The sequence below is a fragment of the Phaseolus vulgaris genome, chromosome 1, assembly GCF_000499845.2.
Source record: "Phaseolus vulgaris cultivar G19833 chromosome 1, P. vulgaris v2.0, whole genome shotgun sequence".
In the NCBI taxonomy this organism is placed as follows: Eukaryota; Viridiplantae; Streptophyta; class Magnoliopsida; order Fabales; family Fabaceae; genus Phaseolus; species Phaseolus vulgaris.
This window is the reverse complement of record NC_023759.2, coordinates 11,292,049-11,315,195: the sequence shown is the minus strand read 5'-3', so window position 1 is coordinate 11,315,195 and position 23,147 is coordinate 11,292,049. Positions and strand designations below refer to the sequence as shown.

Below are 23,147 nucleotides of genomic sequence, written 5' to 3'. Positions count from 1 at the left end.
TCCTTTTGTGATTTAGCAAATCGATAAGGTTGTTTGTTTACCGGGTTTACACCTTAAAGTAGTGGAATGCGATCATCATGATCGGCTCAGAGTGGAGCTAGCTATTTGGTTCCTAAAATATGTCAACAAGTTCATCTAACACCTCTTGTATCAGTGGTGAAACTATTGATTGTGTCGCCTGTTAAAAAAGTACAGTAACCTTTCTTTACTGTCACACAACTGCATCATAAAAAAATGGACACCTCCTTCCAAAGCCTTTAGCATGTTCTGTTTTCTAGCTTTTTAAATACTCTATGTAGAAGCCCCTCTCAAGACATGCTTCCAACCATTCACCCAGAATTTCCATAGTTAATTTTTTAAAATTCCAACTTATGTCATCTAATGTGACTAACCACTCCATGCCTAACACTAAGTCACGACAACCCAATGAAAGTAAAAACACAATAGAAGTAAACGTTGTCTACTGTATCCTCCATGGGAATTCCTAACCGTAGAGAAAATTGAAATTTTAGTACCATCTGCAACAGTAACCAAGAAATTATGAGTATTGCCATTATCTAACAAAATATGTAAGGGATAATTGTTCAAATACCCAATGATTCGCATTGTTCTAAAATTAGTCACTCCTGTGAGAGCACTAACTGAAATACGCGGTTCTTGTCCATTGTCCCCAAATGTTTCCAATTCTATACTGTCATCAGAGTCCTTATTATCTACAATTTCTTATGTTTCAGACTATGATCTGGAGTATATGTTTCATCAAAAGTAACAAAGACCCTTGGATAGTTTTCCATTCATATAGGCAAGTATAGGCTAGTGCCATCGTTCCTATTGATCGAATTGTAGTTTTAGGTATATGTTCATTTTTAATGACACCAATTTTTTCCGACAGCATTGGTTTCGAGCCTAAATGCCTTTATTGTTTTTTATGGGCCAACAATAACTTATTTATTCACCAAGACTGTTTCTTCCTCTTCCTGCGTCTCCATACCTTCTTCTCTCACCTATATATATTTTCCAATTTTCAAAAATGTCCTTCTATAATATTTCGGATTACATAATTCGGAAGTCATTTTTCAAATTTGTAATTAGCTTCCAAATTATATAATCCCTTTTTTCATATACATGATTAATTTTCAGATTACATAATCCGGAAGTTTTATTTAGCTTCTGGATTAAGTAATCCGAAAGTCTTTTTTCAAATGAGTTTCTGGATTACATAATCCGGAAACTACTCTATGGGGTAACATAAGAAGGATAAAAATTTATTTTCATGTTGTGTATGGAGGTGGCAGAAGAAGATATGGAGGTACAGGAAGAAACAGTCATTCACCAATTCATACATTCTAACTAAATAAAAGCTTTTTGAACGGTAGTAAGTTGAAACATACAAACAAGCATCTCTTAAACCACCCAAGAAAACAATATAAGGTATATTGTTCGGATAGGTTAAGACGATTAATAAGAGCATCAAATTGTTCATGATATTCTTCCACCGACTTGGTCTAGCGGAGTTTCATCAAATCTATCATAAGGTCCATACAAACATCACCAAACCTTTTTCTAATCAATGTGCTGTAAGCGAACCTTGACATTGAAGAATAGTCCCTAAATTTGGTCAAGGTAGTGTGCCATTGAAGAACACGACCTTCTAAAAGCCAATTGTACCTGAACATCCACAGAAAGAGCCATTGATAAATATCCTCACCATTAAATCTTGGAAAATCCATTCTTACTAATCTTGTACTACAAGAATATGGTATTGGGCGAGGAACACCTCTGCTAGAACTATAACTCAAATTAGAAGACTAGGTGATATGTTTTTGAATGGAATCTTTTAAAGAATCCGTAAGAGTACATTGTAGTTAACCAGCCAATTCTGCAATCCCAGCATCTAAACGAACCGAGAGGCATTATTTCAATTCTTTTATAAGAACAACATTGCGGGTAGAATCTGTCATCGTACGTCAAAAAGGAACAAACCAAGCTGATACCAATTGACAAAAAAAGTAGTGGAAGAGAACGTGGCAAGGAGAAAGCAGATCTAAGGATGGATATAGGTATATGACACACGAAGACACAAAAAAAATGAACCCAACAAGCAGGCTCCACCGAGAAAGAAGTATACAAAGTTACAATTTGTTCACTAGACTATTACATGAAAGCAGTTCCCATTTATATATATAGGAAAGGGCAGTTAGATTACAACAAATTCATATCATACTGATTGAAAAATATAAATTATTAAAATAAAACTTTAATTGAAAACTACACCAACTGTATTCAGTAACATAAATATTGTTTTCCAATCATATTTGAGATTTTATTTTGATAATATAGAACATTTAAAGTAAATTTTTTAATTTAATTAAAAAACAATAGCAGTTGTAACTGAATGTATGTTTTCTTATTAAAATTATAACTTCGTGAATACACGTGAATGTGTGGCTATAGATATCCTGAGTAATAAAAATGCCAAGAAAGAGGGGATCAAAGGATTCGCAGTACATATAATCACCAGATTAAAAGTGAAAATTATACAATATATTGCAGTGGAAAAGGGTTAAAATGAACCTTCCACCCTCAATTAATCATGGGCCTCCCCATTTGTAATTGCGCATCCTCTCCCCTTTGCTCAACCGCAAATCTCAAGAAATCATCAGGAACAGGAATATTTAATTCTGAACATACAAGTTGGACGATTTTTCCAGTGACACCTCCAAAGGACATTTTGTTCAGTGTCACAGCAATAGAGAACTTATTGGTGACATCACAAAAACCTGTGGACCCACCCATTCCCGAGTGACCAAGGGCAATGGATGATCCATCCTTAGAAGTAAACCTCTTAAATCCTAGGCCAAAACTTCCATTTTTCAAAGCTAAATTCTCGTAGTCTCCTGCACCCAAGAATTCATCAATAATCCTAGGATTTCGATAGACTTTACCAGCAACAGGGGTTCTAAGATTATTATCAATTCTGCTAGTACTTGTATCATCGCTACTGCTACTTTCTCTGTTAGTATTGCTGCCCACATCAGCCTCCAAATCATCATAACTCGAAACTTTTTCATAACTTTTATTAGTACTAACTGCAGGCATAGTTGCTTTCTTCCGTCCAATGCATTTTCGCTTTCTGGGGGTTTTCTGGGAAGAAGTTAATTTGGGGATATGAGGATGGCTTCCAAGTAATGGCTTAGAAGCAGAAGAATGAGGTGGTGGAATCTTGCCACCATCAGCTAGGGCTGCATAATAACGTGCAAGTGCCCGGGCAGATACATGTCCATTGGCAGCTGGTATGATCGCACGGCGAACATTCAGTGTATTGAAAACAATAGGTAAAGTGGTTGCCATTTGAGCAATTTGCTGTGGTTGGAAGGTGGATGGAAGGTCAGAACGATTACTTAGTGCTGAGAGCTTGCTTAAATCATCTGTATCTACAGTCAGAGCAGCAAGACGTGATTCCACACCTAAAAATGTAAGCAATGAAGCATGGTTACAATTTACAAAGAAATCAAAAGAGAAATACTATTAGACACATTCGGTAAGAAAAATAAAATTATTTTCACAAATAATAAAAAGAAAGCCATTTTAATTTAAATTGATTCATGATTTAAAATATCTGTACATGACAATGAAAGTGTAATCAAAGAAAATAAGATGTTTCCACGTTATCTATAGAAATATTTGAAAACAAAATAAAACAAACTGAAATTTTGTAATTATTTGTAAAAACAAAAAATGAAATAAAAAATATCTAATACTAAACAGGTCCTAAATTTTCTTTACCTGCAACTACTATGGGCTACACAAAAAATAAAATAAAATAACAAATATTATTCATCAAAAGTTACCTGGCGGAATCCCTACATATAGCTCCCCTTCAATATGGAGGGGGCGAATTATTGCTTCTTCAAGAATCTCCTGAAATTTCTCGCCAGATGCATGCTGTTTTTATCCAAATAAATCATTAGAACATGATAGAAACCCCACTTATACTAGCAACTGGTTTAGCAACTTTGCGAAAAAACAAATAATAATTTAAACCGACTGCAAACCATGACAAAATAACTATTTTATATAAATAGGCAAAATGTGCAACACCGAATGTCATCAACAAATTGGAGAGACATGCCATAAGCATAAACACAGTCCATACACATGTAGGGCGGTTTTTTTTTTACACATGGTATTATTTTACTTTACCTAAATCGACTTCAATATAAAAAAATAATTAACAAAGAAATCGTGTTTCAAAACAGGGTTTCTGGTTTTTTGACTCAGAAACACAATTTTTTCGTTTTGGAATCATTCTTCCAAACACAATTTACCCACATACCCATTTTCGTAAATTCAATGTAAAATTTATCCATTTGTGTAAAAAACCCATGTAAGGTCTTATGTCCACGCTCAAACCCACCAACTAATTACAATATAGCATTTTCTACCATTACAAGCATGGCAAGAGTATATAAATATTAGGTTTTACTTTCTACAAAGTTCTACTACTTTTTTTTCATTAAAGAGTGGACTTTAAGCCTAATTCAACTTTAGAAAACCGACTTGAAGTTCACTTTGTAAGATGGTATCAGACCCATTATATAGTTTAGTCTCACGCTCTAATATCTTCTTAAGAAATGGACTTTAAGTCTAATTCAATCTCACAAACTCGGATCATAAAGTGAGATTTGCACCAACTTATATACTATGAAATTTCCTGATCTCTCGATCTCTAATCGATGTGGAATCTTCAATATACTCTCTCACGCTGAGAACTGCCAACTTGTGCGTGAGACTAAATATTTATGGATGGTTGGATAACCCGATAGCAGATGACCTGATAAGCCCAACAAACTCTCCAACACTTTTCATCAAAATAAAATGATTTTTTTACGTATAAAATCTTCCTCTGCTTTTAACCTTAACTGTTCGAAAGTGAAGTGAAGCATAAAATTGGGAATACTTTTTAACAGGAATAAGAATTATATAAGAATTGAAAATTGTGATTGATAATGGCAAGGGGCAAGCATTCGTACCTCAATGATTCCACCACACAACCAGCCAAATGACAAATAATGATAAAACTGCTCCTTGCCTGGTTCAGTCTCAGGTACTGACTCACTAATACGATTTAAACATCCATCCCAATCAAACAATAGAAGAGGGTCTTGTTCAGTTATGTTTCCCATTGCATTGTGCAAACCAGACGTATGGTTAAGCACGTGATGAACCTGAAACAGAATATTCAAACTGAATGGCCAGTACAAGACATTGCATCAAACCTTAGAAAGTATGTCAGAAGAAAAAAAAAAGAGTAACTGAAAGTAGTTTAGAGGAGCTGTAAAGTGTGTGGATCACAGTTATTTTACCAGTTGTATTTTATATGTAAACCATAACTATTAATAGTTATTTTAGCAGTTAATATTTTAATGGGCAGTGAGCTGTGACGGCAGAGAAAGAATAAAACAAAAATCGAAAGTGAACAATGTCTCTGAAAGTTTACTCCTATTGGCAGTGGTCCTCCAGGGAAGGCACACAATTTGAGTTCCTTTTTCGTTAGGCTCTTGATACCAGGTTGAAAGGATGAGTGATAACATCGGTCATGGGAGATGGTACTACTCTGATACCAGAAGAAAGTAACTGAGAAGGAATATAATGAATTTTCATTGCACAGCAAGTTGTGATGGCAGAGAAAAAACAAAAACCAAAAAATGTATTGTTTCTATAAATTTACCCCTATGGACAGTGGTCCCATAGGGAAAAGCACGGATTAGAGTTACTTCTTCGTTAGGCTCTTGACATCATGTTCAGGTTATGGAATATGGTACCGCTCTGATACCATAAGAAGGGAACCTAGAAGGAATATAACGAATTCCATGTGTTATGAACACACATAAGTATTCTTATTTATATGAAAAAGAGATACAATAATAAGAAACAAAATGAATATTAAAAATGAGAAATATCTATATTCCTATCAAATCATATCATATCTCCATATTTAATATAATCAAATCAAATCATATTTCTAACATAATCAAATGATATCTCTAACAGTACCAAAAGTCTGGACCTATTGACTATTTTAACAAAGCTTTCTCTTCCTAATCTTGCTAAAATCTACATATGAGAAGGAAATCATGCCCTTGGTATTATTCATTTAGCATTGATGACCATATTTGTTGAGGAGGAAGTTTATAGTCTATACAGATTAGAAAAGCTTGCTACATTTACTAGAACAGCAGGTGACTACACAGAATCAACAAGATTGAATTGCCAAGTTCTTTGGGATATCAATTTGACATCATTTACAAACCACAAAAGGAGAATAGACCTGCTGATGCAGTATCTAGAATGCTGGAAGGGGATCTGCAAGCATTATCTCAACCAATTTGGTTCGGTGCAAAAAAGTTGCAATGAGAGGTGCAAACAGATCCAGACTTAACTAAAATCTTTTCAGCAATTCAGAAAAATGACAATTCTTGTACTAGGTGTACGTGGGAACATAGAAAGTTTTTATATAAAGGCAGATAGTGATTCCTTTCATTTCTCCCTGGTTTTGGTGTTCTTAGAAGAGTTCCATTCTACTTGGAGGACATTCAGGCACAGATAGAATTTACAAAAAGTTGGCTTCCAATTTCTACTGGTCATGGGTATGGGATGCATGAACTAATTATGCGGCTGCTTGTACAATTTATCAACAACACAAATATCAAGCCATGTCTCCAGCTGGGTTAATACAACCACTTCCTATTTCCAAGATCATTTTGGATGACATTAGCATGGACTTCATCATTGACTTACCTAGATCTAGGGAGTTGATGCTATTCTAGGAGTGGTGGACTGTTTGTCTAAATATGCTCACTATATTTTATTCAAGCATCTTTTTTTCTGCTCAAAAAGTGGCTCAATTATTTGCTAAAGATGTGTTGTGTCTGCAGGGTGTGCATACATTCATAGTAGGTGATAGGGATCTCACTTTCATAACCAAGTTTTCACAGCAGCACAGTTGGCTCAAACAGTTACTTAAAGAATTGAGATTTGGGGAGTTCATACAAATGACTTATCTGCGATAACTAAGCTACCCTACATATTTCCTCAAAATCCAGTATTTCATGAGAATCAAGGTAGATTGTCACTTTATCTCAGAAAAGATTGCATTTGGAGACATCACTACTCAATTTTAGCAGACCTTTTATTAAATCCTTACGAGAGCCTATTTTTATTAAATCCTTACATAGGGTCCAGAATTGATTATATTTGTCACAAGCTGGGTTCATACGATTTATATGCACCAACTTGGGGGGGCGGGAGTGATAGGTATTTCTATATATGTTTGATATTTAATTTAGATATTTCTAGATATTGTTAGATATTTCAATCTATGTAAATGGCTTAACTCATTTTTTTTATGTTTTTTTCTCTATATAAACTTAATCCTATTTTTCTTTTCCTTTAGTTTAATACATCTCAACAAAGTTCAAACACTTTGATTCAAGAGTATCATGGTCCAAAGAAGTTGAGAAGTGGCACATAGGTCAAGATTTGGAGGATCATATGTTAAGAAGTGACAATTTTCACTGTGAGATTGTTGATCCATATTGCAGCAAGCATATCTATATTTACAGGTTTGATCCCCTTTTGACCTGGTTATAGAAACCCTGCAAATGCAATTCAATCTCCTGCTTATCAATCTTCTGCAATCCTATCTTTTCTCTCTGAATGACATGAGTAATGTTATATTATATCCTCCAACAAATTCTCTTACTATCATATAAAGAAAGTAGTAAATGAAAAGTAAATGCATTTCTCATCTTAGAAATAGAAAACACATTCAATACTTACCATAAAAGTAAGCAGGGGGGGTTAGAATTATTCGTTCTCACTAAACTCCCTTGGGGGTCCTGCATTCTAAGTTTTTGTATTGACGTTGGTGCTTATAATTTGTATTTGGGTCCCACATTCTAAGTTCATATATAATGAGGTTAGTGCGTATAAGTTGTATGCTCCATCTTAAGGAAATTGTTAATGTATTTGCATTAAGTTTATAGCATGTAAGAAATTATTGTGCTGACAATTGGCCAACATACTAGAATACATACACGTGTGCCATGTACCCATTCTCAATAAAAAGTTAGATAATACTTTTTTTTATTATCATTCAAAATAATAGCTACAGAACTTAAGTAGGGAGAAAATTCAAATATTGGACCTTTATGGTTTCCTTCCCATTTGATCCAAATGCTGGCCATATATTTGCTACATTCTCTTCAAGGTTTAGTTTTCTGCAAGATAATAAGCAAGCAGGCACTTATTTCAGGTTAAAAAGCACAGAGAGTACATGATGTTAAAATGTTAAATAGAGTATGAAAGTATGATTTTAAACTTTCAATAACTTACAAACATGACTCTTACTTAAATCAAAGAAAACCCTTCTCACCAACAAAACTGGTGCTAACACGATGGGAACTTAGATAGTATTTAAATCTGAGGATTTACTTACAACAACTAGATTCCATGGCTATTAATCTTTCTCAAATAATTAAAGCATACAAAAAGACATGTCAAAAGATAAGGAGAAATTTATTGTTAAACTCTAGGAAAGAGAGAAACATTGAGTTGAAATTGTGTTTTTTTTTTTAGATTGCAAGGGTGGTTTATTTATATTGATAAAAAGAAATCAATAAAATAGAGGAGATTTGATATCCTCTAATAAGAAAGATATGATAAGGGAAAAAATAGAAACATTCCTAATAATACATATATAATCTACATTCTTGTTTATAGATCAATTCCATATTTCTACAATTATAAGAATTATCATAATTGGAATCATACAAATATCAATCCAACAATTAAAGTTTAGATGAATGCATAAATTGTGTCTTGTAACAAGTCAAAGCTTAGTTCAGCGTTTAATGTTTGGTATTTTTATTTTTTATTTTTCCTCTTGCATGTATGTGCAATGTAATTTATGTTGTGTATCTTAAATTTCAAAATAGCAATCATCATGCTATCTTCTAGAGCAATTTTGTAGGCAACCGCTATGCACCAGAATTTGGGATTGACTACTATGCTTACGTGTAGTGTAAATTGTAGAGCAAATGTCAGTCTAGTAGCCCATACCATGTAATTCAGCACCGCCCTACAAGCCCTTTTCTATGTGAAATTAAAAATTTTAAAAATTCTAACAAAAAAGAAATTATAGCAAAAAATTAGGGGTGCACAAACTATACGGTCATGGAATTTTACAACCATTGTCAACCCAGCGAATGTATGATTCCTGTTGTGATACTCTTTGTAACAGAGAACAAAGGGAAAAGGCTATCATGTAACACTATACGTCTGTTTTGTGACCATAAACATTTCATTCAAGGAAGGAGTAAATGCAGAGCACTGGAAGATGATATTGATTATATTAATTGGGAGATAATTTGAAGGTAAATATCAGAGCCACACTACGAATAAGATAAACATATCTTGGCATGAACCATTACACAAATGTCAGTTTAGTAGTCAATAACAAGTAATTCAGCACAGCCCTACTAGTCCTTTTTCTATGTGAAATCAAAACTTTATACTACAACAAACAAGAAACTATAGCAACCCATTAGAAGTGCACAAACTATATGGTCATAAAATTTTACAACATACCCGTTGTCAACCATCCAATGTATCATTCCTGCTGTGATACCCTTTGTAACAGAGAACACAGGAAAAAGGCTATCAGGCTTAACTGGACGTGGATCGTATTTACCAAGCACTCCAGCAGCAGTGTCAATAATGACCTCTCCATCTTTGTATGCACATACCTTTAAGAGATTATTCAGAATTTATTAGAACAATTGAAAAATACTAAACCTAACACCAACAATAAGAATCAAGAACGTGAACCCTCAACTATGTTTAAAACAAAATGGAACACTTGGCTCAACAACAACAGTAGTAGATCGAGCCAGTAATACAAGGGAATGCAAGATAGGTTCTGTTAACCGTGGACTCTCTTATCAATATACAATAAGTAGGAGGATTACAAAGGAAAAAATGAGAATTTATGTTAATTACATTTCTTATGCAGCAATGTATGCTTTTGGAAAGTAGAAGAACTATTATTATCATGTGGTCCAACCTCCCATCCCAACATCATAAATGCTCGGATACAGTCTAAATTCAGTGCCCTAAAATATGCCTTATTTTTTGTTTTAGTTCCTTGTTTAAAAACTACAATAATGTGTTTTTAGTCGCTCTTGAAGTGATAATTAGGGACTAAACACATATTGTAAAAGTAACAACAAAAAGTCGTAAATTTAATAGGGACTGAAACTAATAGATGCCTTCTATTTCTAAAATAAATACTAGTCTGCAGATAAATATTTCTCACAATATATACATCCGAAAATAAGAATCCTCAGAATATGTAAAAAAAATTGACATGCCTATCCTAAAAGCGTAACTTATTGGATGAAGGCCCAAGATAGATTCATGTGTCAAACATGTCCCCTCATATACAACTCCTTTGGGCTTGAAGGGTGGAAAATGTCCAAAGCCCACTCGAAATGCTAAAATTCAAGTTTATTTAGAAGAATGGGAACTACGAGGACCGAAATCCTAATCAAACGATCATATAGCCTCTAATACATTGTCACGGAGAAACTATCCCAAAAGCTTGACTTATTAAAAGGAAACCAAAATTGCATTTTATTTTCATACGTTAGAGTACAGTCTTGAGTGTTGAACTTGTGAAGTTTTTCAATTGTAATTTTGTTATCTATTTGGCTCTTATTCAGTAATACTTATCCCTTTGTTCACTGCTTAACACGAAGAGCTCCTTAGTATTCTTCTAGAAGTTCAATAAAACATCCTTTCTACAATTCTAACATAAAACCTTAAGTCTATAACATTCTCTAATTATTGATTTGAATAAACCTCAGTACACTCCTCCAGTCTATGATGATAATAAATACATGATATGAAATGTTTATAAAATATGTTCTAATAATTCTAATTCTAATTATTAAGATCCCAATGCAAGCTTTATTAAGTCAAAGACTAAAGTAACTAGCAATTACAAATAACAATCTCAACTCTCAAGGACTAAAATGGAGGCTTAATAGTGTGGATAAATTAGGACTGTAAGGATTTTATGGTTCTAAATAAACTAGGAAGATAAAATCCTATAATTACTGAAATGATTAGTCAATCTTGAGTAATGGAATTTTTTATAGAAACTAGATTAGAAAACTTATGGAGGATGAAGTTAACAATAATGAGATACAGACACACTATTTTTCTTCAATGAAAAGTATTACAGAAACAATAACTCTAGTTCTTCGAGGTCCAATATCCTCCCACATAATTTTTTCTTCCCTTTCTCTAGATCCCAAAAGTATTTATACAAACCTCTCTTATTCTTTAACTAACGCAACTGACATGGCAACTAACTCCTAACTACTTGTAACTACATCAATTAGCTCTATTCCCATCTCTCTTATTTCTTCTATCATAAACCTTTGTAATAAGAGGTCATATCCTATCAATACGCACCCATCAAAATGCACCTTGTCCTCAAGGTGGAATTGTGGAAAATGTCCAGTAATAACAGAAACTTCTAGCTGCTTTCAAATTTTGTAATTGCTGCAACTTAACCAAAATCTCTTGCCGACTACATCATTTATTCTACAATCCAACACAGCTTCAGACAGGGTTTGAGACTTTTGTGTAGGATGTATAACTTTTTTCCAAGAGTACCACATGGAAGATCTGATGAATTTTAGAATGAGGTGGAAGCTCCAACAGAAAAACACCCCTACCTTGGCTAGAATTTTGTAAGGACCATAATTGCATGGACTCAACTCCTCATTCAACTTCTTAGCCAATGATCTCATCTTATACGGTTGTAGCTTGAGATACACGGATGGTTACCAAACTCGCATGTTAACTTGTCAGAGTTTACATTCCTACTCACCCTAGGCAAGTTGACTCGGAAGCTGTTAGATATTGTTAGATAAAATTAGATATTATTAGAGATTATAAGATATTATAGATATTGCCAAATATTTCATATTTATGTAATGGGCTTAGCCCATATGTTTCTTTTCCTATATAAACATAACCCTATGTGTTCAATATACACAAGAGATTTATCCTATTCTTTCTTTTGCCTTAATATGGTATCCAGAGCATAGGGTTAGGGTTAAATTTTTATTTTCACTGGAATTTTCCAACCACCGCCCCACAGCCTCGCTGAAGCCGCCACTGCCGTCGTCTCGCCGGAGCCGACGCAGAAATCTCGTCGGAACCGCTGCCGGAATCTCGTTGGAGACATCGTCGGAACTGCCACAGAAGACGCTGTCGGAGCCCTCATCTTTGCTACTACCGTCGATTGACCGGTAACATGATTTGTCCTTATCATATGTGGCTTCTTTCGTTCCCTCTTCCACTTCCGCTGCCACTATGGCTTCTTCCACTGCCATTATGCCGGATCCGTCTATTTATACTAATTATGTCAATGTTCATCTCTCCATTGACAAATTGGATCTAATCAATTATGACACTTGGACCTCAAATATTAAATTATGGCTTAAGAGTCAAGGTTATGTTGATCATCTTACCCATCCCAATGTTGCTAAAAATGAGGTTTCCCGTTGGTTTGAAAATTGATGCTCAATTATGCATTGTTATCAAATCTACCATTCAGTCATCTTTAAAACAAATTTTTCGTACCTTTGATACATGTTCAAAAGTTTGGGAACAAGCAAAAAAGGTTTTAACACCTCATTCATTGAAGATTGGAAAATTGAAGGAGCATTCATCAACCAAAACACCATAACCAAGAATTCATAATGTCCTTCATGAGTTCGAAAAGATGTTTTCTCAATATCTTCCTCCCACATCCTTATTTGATAATAATCCAATTTAAGATCCAAATTAGGAAAAATGGTGGCTCCCCAATCTCATCTAATAATTCCTCTATAAATGAAATTGGAAACTTATTGGGTATCGTAATTTTATTCAAGGCTCTATAATCAACACAATCGCCAACCCCAATCTTCTTTCTTGACTAAAATAATAGGACTAACTAACATAAGGACTTACACTTGGGCGAATGATGTTTGCTCCCAACATCTCTATCACCAATTTTTCAATCTTTGTTTTCTGGTAGTGGGGATATTTGGATGGCCTAATATTTGGTATTTGAGAATCCAATTTCAAAACAATTCCATGATCTTGCCTCCTTTGAGGACGTTGAGCACCCGAGGCTTCAAAAACATGTTAATATTCATCAATGACCCTCTGCAACCACTCTACAACCTTGGCATTATTAGTTGTATCTAATGTTTGCTTCCATTCCAGAACTTACCCTTCTCCCTCATCTTGCAAAACCCTGCTAATAGTTTCTAAAGAAACTGCAGATTTGATCAATTGAGGTTTAGCTTTCAACAACTTCTCCCCATTAATTTTCAATTGGAAGGTCAATGTATCAAAATTTTGCCTTGATTTGTCCCAAGCTTGCTAACCATTACAATCCCAACACAATATCAACTCCACCAAACCAAACAAGAAAAAATTGTCATACTATCAACTCCTTTAACTCTAGTAGTACTCCTTTCCACATACCTCTACACACATTTTTAAGACGAGAACCAGGATTTAGGTTCTTTAGTAGGACTGAATAGTTTTAGCAGTAATTATATTTTTTTGCAGTTTTTAGCAGTTATTAGTAGGGGCAAGACTGACTGCTTCTGAGCAGTTATTAGCAGAATAACAAAATAGGAGAAGCAATAAGGGCAAAAGGAAGATTTTTCAGACAAGAGTGGGTTTTGGAAAGGGAGAGACTAAGCACACAGTTTTCAGCATCTGTTTTCTCTGCATTAGACAGTCTCCCTTTGTTTTTCTTATTTCAATTGTACTTGCCAGATGTTACCATTAGAATCAATGAAGAAATTATTTCTAAAAAATCAATTAAGAATAACAACGTGCACCTGGATTCCAAGTATTTTATCATTGTTTCCCATCTCAATTAAAAGCTGTCTCAGTTTGGATTCTACTTCAGAATGAACTGGTGAATCAAAAATCCATCTGTCATTTACTGATGGTCCTCTACTAATGTACCTGACAAGTGTACCAAAGTTCAGCCACAAATGAAAAAGGCATTTTATAAATACCAATCAGAAAAAATTTCAAAAGACTCACCCACTCAAAACGGACTCTGCAAATGGCCTCATAATGTCCATATATACTATTCGTACATTCATGGTGGATGAAAGACCTACATCCACATCAGGTAAGTAAAATAAGACCTGGGGAGCAAATAAGCATTACCACGGTATCACAGTGGAGAACAGCAGACCTCTTAGAAGATTAAGAACCCTTCCAAATATTACAATATCACCAGGAAATGCATCAACCTGTCAAAATATTTTTAAAAGAATTTACATTGTACCTAAAATACAATCAGTAACATAATTCTGGAACACGTGTAAAATGCAAGTTTATATCTGAACTTACAGGATTAAAGCGTTTCATTTCCTTTTTGTCAAGGTTCATTTTCTCCTGTATAACCTTCATATTTTTGTCCCTTTGATCAGCTAGAGATTTCATTGTTTTCTTAGTAACGGAAAAAATACACCACAATTAGGGAGAAGCTATGTCTGAAAACTGAAGAAACCAAAGTATACTTCAGGAGCTAAAGGCAGACTTACATGGTATTCATTTGCGGGTGTTGTTGAACGAAAGAATACAGTTGTTACTTCCATTGCCTGCTCTGGTATGTCCAGGCGCAACTTAAGCCCCATCTCTGCAAACGCAGACAGAAGGGCCACATGGTCCCCCTTTAACAAAAAGGCTTGCATACTCAGTCACTGTTTTTAGAAAGATCATCTGGAGCAACTAAGGAAAACTTGTACAAATACTAACAATTCAACAAAAATTGTAATACAAAAAAAGTAAAGAAAAAAAGCTATTAAAGTAAAGATGAGATAGTAAAAGCTTGTGTTCCTGAATCTTATATACACATGGTAGTGAGCGTTTTGCCATGAGTGCACTAGTACAAATCCACCCATACCCAATCAAATAGCTTATTTTGCTACGTATTTAGGTGAGGTTGGGAAAATGGCATTTGCATCTCTAACAATTCCTTAGAAGCCAACGTGTTGCAGGGAACACATTGCCATTTAAAAGCCTCCATTTTGTTCTCCTCAAATTATCATTGGCAAAATGCAGAAAATGTACGTCATGAAGATCAAACTGCAGCCAATTTGTGTAAGAGTGGCCTTAACACCATGTCAAATATACCAACCAAAATTCTGAAGCGATAACTGTCAAAACTGTGATTGTTGCTGATAAATTTTAGGAAGTTTTATTCTATATTGTTACAGTATCTTACTATTAATACTAGGATGTATATGTAGAAGAATTCCTAAAATCACAGGAATTTGTCCCCAAGAATAAGTTTTTCCTATTTCGTTAAATTGTCAGCAGGATCCTATATATATAAATCTGATGTATGATGTATCTAATCAAATAAAATATAACATACTATTCCTAAACTTGAGAATTACTATTAATTATAACAGATGAAAACCAAATAAGTTTATCTCAAAAAATTATCACTTAATACAATATAACTGAACTAAACCAAAAAACTCTTCACCAATAACCATTCATCTAAATTTGGCCTGATAAATTGCACTCTCCTCTAAAACCACCAAAGATGGGGGATGGGCTAGCAGCTAAAGTCACTTTACAATAAAAAAGGGGGGTAAGATGGGACACAAGTAGCTGGGATCCAAGCTAGCCCACCTTCACCAGAAAATGATAATTATAACTTCTAGAGAGACTATATATTATATTATTAATATCCATATAAACATGAACAGAACTAAAGCCAGAACCAACCTCAGCAGAGGCCAAAAACATCTTTGCAAGTGCTTGCTTAATGGTGCTTGATAGTTTCTTCGTAAGCCCAAAGTCAAGTAAAATGGGACGATGAGGAGATTCCTTGCTCACAAGAAAATTTCCTGTAACAGAGCCAAACATTTCACAATCAAATGGAATAATTAAAAGTGTACAGAATGTTCTCATTAAGTTTCTACAAAAAAATGAAAATGCCATACATGTGAACATCATTTGCACCAGCACACAAAGCAGAAACATAGAGGGAGAAAGAGTACCTGGATGTGGATCACCATTGAAAAACCCATCAACATATATTTGGTGAGCATAGGCACGAGTAATCTCCTCGACAATCTTTTGTTTATTTACTCCAAAAGCTTCTAGTGAGTCTAAATCATTCAACCGAATGCCATCCATGTATTCCAAAACAAGGACTTTTTCTGTAGACTATCATTGGAAGTAACCAGATTTTATAAATAGGAAAACTAATGGAAAAAAAAGATAATAGAATGAGAATAAACAGGAAGCACATTTCATTTTGAACCCCTCACAATGTTAAGGTACCAACACTTATCCACCTACTTGAAGTTTGCACTAGCCATGATATAGGATAGGAACATATTAATAAGCTAATCAACATATAATTAAGAGAAAAATAATTTACTTCAGAAAGGGACCTCGTAGGGAAATATGTAAGATTCAGGTTACATCTATTTTCAAATAGAAGTATGCAAACATCTAATCAGGTCACATGATAATGAACGGCAAAGTGTCTCTATGATGCCTGATTTCTAACAACTTCATTGCATTTTGGATATTTCAATCTAACATTTTATAGATAGAAATCGAATATACCTGAATTACATTTGGGATCAAAACGTCCACTCTATTTGCACTCATATTTCCATCATATTGGTTTCTGCAGCCAAGATTTGTAGCTACCGTTCTAGTGTTTTCTACAAAAACAAATGTGTTAGTAAGAAACACACTTTAAGGGATGGGGAGGGGGCGGATGAAATCAAATAAAGCCTGATTGCTGAGATCAGTACACAAGTGAACGCAAAAATCACCAGATCTACACACACCCACCCCACCTCAAAAAATAATGAGAACAAACAAGAGACAAAATCGTCATAAAAGCTAGAGTTTTAACAAATTTATTCATTTGGATGTTAGTTTTGGAAAATCTTGCAATTTGAGCTATGGAGCTTGCTCAACACCCCATTAAACCAACTTGTAAGGTGGGGAGGATTATCCAAGTCTTATAAATTAACTTGAGCCATATCTCTAGGGTAACTTTTTTTCAGTTTCTGGAAGCTTTCTCGTGCCTTTAATTCTATTTATTTGTTGTAAGACATCTCAATGACAGTTATAACTGTCACATTAGGCATCTCGTAGGTTTCAAGCTACTGTACAAAAAGTATACAACTGTATGCAGAAGTTGTGTTGTACAATTGATAAATATAAAAAATACAAGATTTTTTCTTTCCCTCATTCCAATACAAACAATGCAACAAATTCTTAGATCTTGGACCAAGGACCTAACTCAGACCGACCAAATTGGTTTCTCAAGTGAGGACTGCCAAGCTTAATAGGTCATTTAAATCACATCTCAAGTCAATGTGAGACTAAACACAACCATTGAGGCTACAATTTATGTAAACCGAAAAGAAGACACAACTAAGATGGACTAGGAGTGCCCACAACTAAGGCAGCTTTACAATACTCCTTCTCGCACCTAGGCTAGACTTGAATAGTGAGAGGGAAAAAGAAATATATTATTAACTTCAATCCACTAATTACATCTTCAACTCCTCTATATGTAATTTTTATACTCTAGGGAAGAGAGAAATATTGAATTAAAACCGTGTATTTCTAAGACAGCATAGGTGCTTTATTTATATTCAGAAAAATGAATCAATACAATTAAGAGAAAACATTTTTGTATCTTTTATTAGAGATCTCACATCGACTAAAGATAAAGACTTTCAATACTAAAGATAAAGGCAAAGATGGCTTATGTTTGCTCATTCGTAGCCATGGCTACTCTTTAACGATGGCATCGTTATCAACTGGATGTCAAAAATGTTTTTCTTAATGAGGATTTGCAAGAAGAAATTTATATGGAGCAACCTCTCGGCTTTGTTGCCCAGGAGAGTCCTCTAGATGGGTGGTATGTCATCTCCCCAAATCCTTATATGGCCTAAAGCAGTCTTTATGGCTTGGTTTGGAAAATTTAACAATGTTGATCAACAATTTGGTATGACTGGCAATGAAGCAGATCATTAAGTTTTTTACTATCACTCAAGTGTTGTGCGTATTTATCTCGTAGTATATGTTGATGACATTGCTCGTACAGGCAGTGATCACCATGGCATCTCACAGGTAAAATAACACCTTCGTCTACCCTTTCAAACCAAAGATCTTGGCAAACTTAGATATTTCTTGGGGATTGAGGTAGCACAATCCAATATTGGTATTTTTATCTCTCAAAGAAAATATGCATTGGATATTTTGGGGGTAACTGGGTTGATGAATTCGAAATTTGATACTCCCATGGATCCCAATGTCAAACTTCTACCCAACCAGGGGAACCTCTCTCAGATTCTGAGAAGTACAAAAGATTAGTTGGAAAATTGAACTATCTTACTGCTAGTCGTCCTGATATTTTCTTTGCAGTAAGTGTGGTGAGTCAATTTCTTAATTAACCATTGGAATGCAGTCATTCGTATACTAAAATACATTGAAGGCTTTCCTGGAAAATGTTTGTTATATGATCACAATAACCATACTAAAGTCGTATATTATTGAAATGCTGATTAGGTAGGATCTCCATCTAATAGCATATCAACTTCCAGATATTGTGTCTCCATTGGTGATAACTTTCTCTTGGAAGAGTAAGAAACAAAGTGTTGTGGCGAGATCTAGTGCAAAAGAAGAATTATAAAGCTATGGCCTCGGCTACTTGTGAGCTTATTTTCCTTAAACAGTTACTTAAAGAATTGCAATTTGGAAAGGTCACTCAAATGACACTTATATATGATAATCAAGTATCTTTTCATATTAGCTCAAATCCAATTTTTTATGAAAGGACCAAACATCTTGAGATTGATTGTCATTTTATTCGAGAAAATATTGTATCTGGAGATACAAGACTAAGTTTGTTAATCAAATAATCAATTAGCAGATATTTTTACTAAATCGTTACAAGGGTATAGGATTGATTATATTTGTAACAAGTTAGGTACATACAATTCATAACCAGCTTGAGTGAAAGTGTTAGATATTATTATATATTAGGAGATATTATAGATATTTCTATCCATGTAATGGGCTTAGACCATATTTTTTGCATGTTTTTTCTCTATATAAACATAACCCTATGTGTTCAATATACACAAAGGATTTATTCTATTTTTATTTTATTTTATTTTAATATACAGTATTTTCTCAACAGATTTGTCAAATAATCCCCTTAAGAAAGTTTGTGCTAAACCCCGAGACAAAATAGACCAAAGATATTCTCAAGCATAAATTTAGATCTAATGCATCAAATTAAAACTGTAGAAAACATCTGAAAATACCAGCTTCAAGATTGAAGTCAAGTTCCTTAGGAGCTTCTTTGCACCATTCATCAATCATAGGGTTAAAGTTATATTGCGGCTCAGCCCATGCAATCCAATCAACAATTGACTTTGCATTTTTTAAGTCCTGAAAAGAAAAAATGTAGGAACAAAAACCTTTTGAAAGGCTCCATTTGACCTCTTTATCCATTCATCCATCCAAAGAACAAGAAACAAACCTCCAGTATCACTGTCTTGATACCATCATGTTGAACTTTAATTACCACTTCCTGTCCATTGAGCAGAGTCGCTCGATGGACTTGTGCTATCTGCATAAATGAGTCACTCGGATACAATTCACTCAACTCAATAAGGAAAACAGTGAACTTACAAAGATTAATTATCTGTTATATAATCATCCTTGGTAGCAAAAATATTCTTAAAATCTTACTGATGCTGTTGCCAAAGGTTCGTTGACAAAATCAGCAAATAACTCATCCATTGATTTCCCCATCTCTTTCTGTATGGTGCCATAGACCTTGCATATATAAACTAAGTTCAGAAGTCTAGAAGCAATAGTGACTGAAGAAATAAACTGAAATTCTCAAGTAGGTTAGGAAATGAGGCCCTTATTCTCGTTTAAAGATTGTGAACTCCAAACTATCAGTTCCATTTTCAACAGCAAAGTGATAATTTCACAGACAACAAAAGTACTAAAAATTTAATTCTATAGTATCCATCCATCATTCAATGAATAAAACCATCTCCAATGCTCAAAAAATGCAGTATTTTTTTATTAAAATTACACAATGTATAATTTTTCTAAATGCATTTTTTTCTTCCATAGCATAAACTAAAACAATTTTTGAAGAAAAACCTCTTCCAAGGGTCGAGGAGGAAGAGAGTCTTGTAACTGCTTCAAAAGACGTATATAAGCAGCAGGAAGCACATCTGCGCGAGTTGACATATATTGCCCAAGTTTAACCCATAAGCCTTCCATCTCTATTATCAAATTTAGAACACGCTTAGCATTACGCTCATGTGCCTTCTCCCACATTGCAGCTTGTCTAGATTTGCTAGTCCATTTTTCACGTTGTTGTACGCCCTATAGAGATCAATTGAAGAGTGTAAAAGTTCCATAGACTTACCTAACTAAAAAACAAAAACTGGCGTAACCAACAAAACTCACCTTATAATCTAGGTATATTACTATAGCCATTGTAAATACTCTAATCCGTCTTCTGTAAATGTCTCCCCACCCCATTCTGGCAGGCAAGCTATAACACATAATCAAGCAAATCAAGAACCCAGAGAGTCAAAAAAACGAAAACAGAGTAAAATTTCACATTAAGCATTTTAACAAATAAAGTTCGGATAACTTGGTTATTGAAGGAAAATATTCGTGTAAAATATAGAAAGAGCATGTAGAGCAGTACAATACTAGTAATTAGTAAACATATAGAACAAAACAACTTTTATATTATTTAACATCTCAATAAAATAGCCCTAAGCTCAAATTTATTGAAATTAGTATTTCAAAGGTTAAATATCCTTATAGTTAGAACTTAGAAGTCAATGTCCTCGAGCATATACTGTTTCTCCTAACAGTAAATTGGATAAATTCTAAGAAAACAAGAAAATCACAGTGTAATTGAAAATTTTAATTTATAATCTTTTCAGCTACTGTCACTGCTATGCCTGGACTTCTTCCCATGAAATTTTCAAAAGTATCACTGAAAACTTAACTCGTCGGCATGAATATCTCTCCTACCCAAAGTAAACTTTTTCATCCCAAAATTTTGGTTCATTTCTTAAACCCAAAATGAAGTGTTCATCCCGAAATTGAACAACCCCATCCAACAATAATTAAATAACTATATATACTCGTAAATAACAATAACAATAATAAAAACAATCTCGTACAAGGCAGAACCAACATGTCACTCGTACATACTCAATAAACCGTGTACCAATCCACCATCGATGATTAAAAATCGTGGAAAATATCGAAATTCAAGAGAAATTAGGAACATCCACTACCGTTAGCAGAGAAATTTAAACAGAGATAATTGAATTGATGAGTGAGAACTAAAACGCATCGAAAGAGAACCGAAACAGAGTTGATGAAGGGTTGAGATGTCGTTTTCGGGAAAACGGGGAGAAGAGTAGTGAGGTTATTTACCTTCGAAGGAAGAAAGGAAGAAGGGAGCACAAACTAACTGTTTGGGCGAAGTGTTCTGTGTGATGTGTGGGAATGAGGTAGCAGTTTTGGAAAATAAATAAAGTGTTTAAATATTTTTTAAAAGAAACATGCTTTCACCGAATCTTTTGCATTTTTCAAAGTACCGAAATAGAAATATTTGTTAAAAGATTATTGAATTTATAAATCTTTTATTTTCAAAAAAATTAATTAGTTGCTAATCTTACGTTTAAAGGTGTACAAAAATTCCATTTTTTTAATAATGTACGAAGGTGGAAAATTAATTTCTGATAAACTCACACTGACTTTTATTTTTTATTTAATATTTATCCCCTATAATAATAATAACATAAAAAGTTAATAAGTTATACTTATAGACATATAAGAAAAAACATTTCTAATAGAAATTTGATTCTCGAAAATCCATCATAAATTCTCTTAAATTGAGCTAAAACATTTAAACTTTCTATCTTTTTTATTTTTTTATTTTAAAATATTCAATTTATTTCATATAATTGAAAACTATAAATTATTTATACGAACTGTGATAATGTACTTTTAGTATCAGTTCAATATCATTGTGATTTTCTTTTTAAAATATTTATTTTGGTTATTATAAATATAAGATATCAGGACAAAGGAAATAAATCAAACTTGTTAAGAATGCAGGAATTAAAAATGTATTGGTAAGAAATTAAGACAGTATCTCCTGCTAGCTCAACAATGATTCATTTTCTATATAGTGTTTTCTTTTTTCTCTTTTTCTAGCAGGTATTGTACTAGCTTCTTATAAATACAAAGAATATTGTTCAAGTTTTTAATATATTTTAACAAAACATTAAAATTAATATTGTACTCGGACGACCGAATCAATCTCAATAAGTCGGTTAGGAACTTGATCATTCAACCAATCAACCACAATGAGAAGGTCGCATGATGACACGTGACCGATCGATCCATGAGCGACAAGCCATGGGTTGATCAGGTCAGCAGGATTAATCCACGATTAAGGGTTGTTTAACACAATCCTAAACATGAACCAATCCCCTAATTCCGGCTCACCAACAAAGGTCCATTAAGGTAATATAAATAACACAAACCCCAAAAATCAGGTTTATCATTATCTAAAGTACTCTGACGCCCAAGAGCCGACACCCTAACTGACTTGAGCGTTAGAGTGTTTTCTGCAGATACCATTCATCCCGTCTATGAGACCAGACAACCAAGAACAAGAAGGAGAAACGGAAAGCTTAGAGTGACAATGACCGATTGAAGGAAGTGAAAGAACAATTATTCTCTAGACCCAAAAACAGTTCAAGAACAAATATATTTTGAAAATAGTAAAGAAAAATAAAACTAAACGCATTAAACGACTGGTACGTCAACGTGGTATGAAGGGGATTGGAATTTTCGTAAGCCGTTTGCTTGCCAACCAGGAAAAGTGTACGAGGCTTCCTCACCAAACTGTGGAAAAGCCAACGCCTTTTACCCTT

The 23,147-nt window shown here is 34.0% G+C and overlaps 1 protein-coding gene across 3 annotated transcripts; it reads right to left on the bottom strand.

Moving 5' to 3' along the window:
• Positions 1-2,385: 2,385 nt before the first annotated feature.
• Positions 2,386-21,725, bottom strand: LOC137813568 (uncharacterized). 3 transcript variants are annotated; one of them, XM_068615902.1, is made up of 19 exons: positions 21,637-21,725; positions 20,644-20,731; positions 20,332-20,559; positions 19,906-19,992; positions 19,694-19,783; positions 19,476-19,602; positions 16,747-16,847; positions 16,170-16,338; positions 15,895-16,016; positions 14,700-14,828; positions 14,506-14,604; positions 14,348-14,405; positions 14,191-14,266; positions 13,980-14,109; positions 9,652-9,809; positions 8,210-8,282; positions 5,034-5,228; positions 3,852-3,945; positions 2,386-3,467 (listed from the first exon to the last, which is right to left on the bottom strand). In XM_068615902.1, exons 2-19 carry the CDS (start codon positions 20,716-20,718, stop codon positions 2,584-2,586), a joined length of 2,895 nt encoding a protein of 964 aa, XP_068472003.1. In that variant the 5' UTR covers positions 20,719-20,731; positions 21,637-21,725; the 3' UTR covers positions 2,386-2,583. The 3 variants fall into 3 exon arrangements, with proteins under 3 accessions (XP_068472003.1, XP_068472001.1, XP_068472002.1); XM_068615900.1 differs by having other exon boundaries at positions 21,495-21,640; XM_068615901.1 differs by lacking the exon at positions 21,637-21,725 and adding an exon at positions 21,409-21,630.
• Between the last annotated feature and the right edge of the window lie 1,422 nt (positions 21,726-23,147).

Coding starts and splice junctions, on each gene's coding strand:
- LOC137813568 (XM_068615902.1), bottom strand. CDS start 20,718: ATGGGGTGGGGAGACATTTACAGAAGACGGATTAGAGTATTTACAATG. Junction 14,406..14,505: donor AAATGAAACGCTTTAATCCT/GTAAGTTCAGAT, acceptor ATATTTTGACAG/GTTGATGCATTTCCTGGTGA. Junction 14,267..14,347: donor GGTTCTTAATCTTCTAAGAG/GTCTGCTGTTCT, acceptor ATGTGGATGTAG/GTCTTTCATCCACCATGAAT.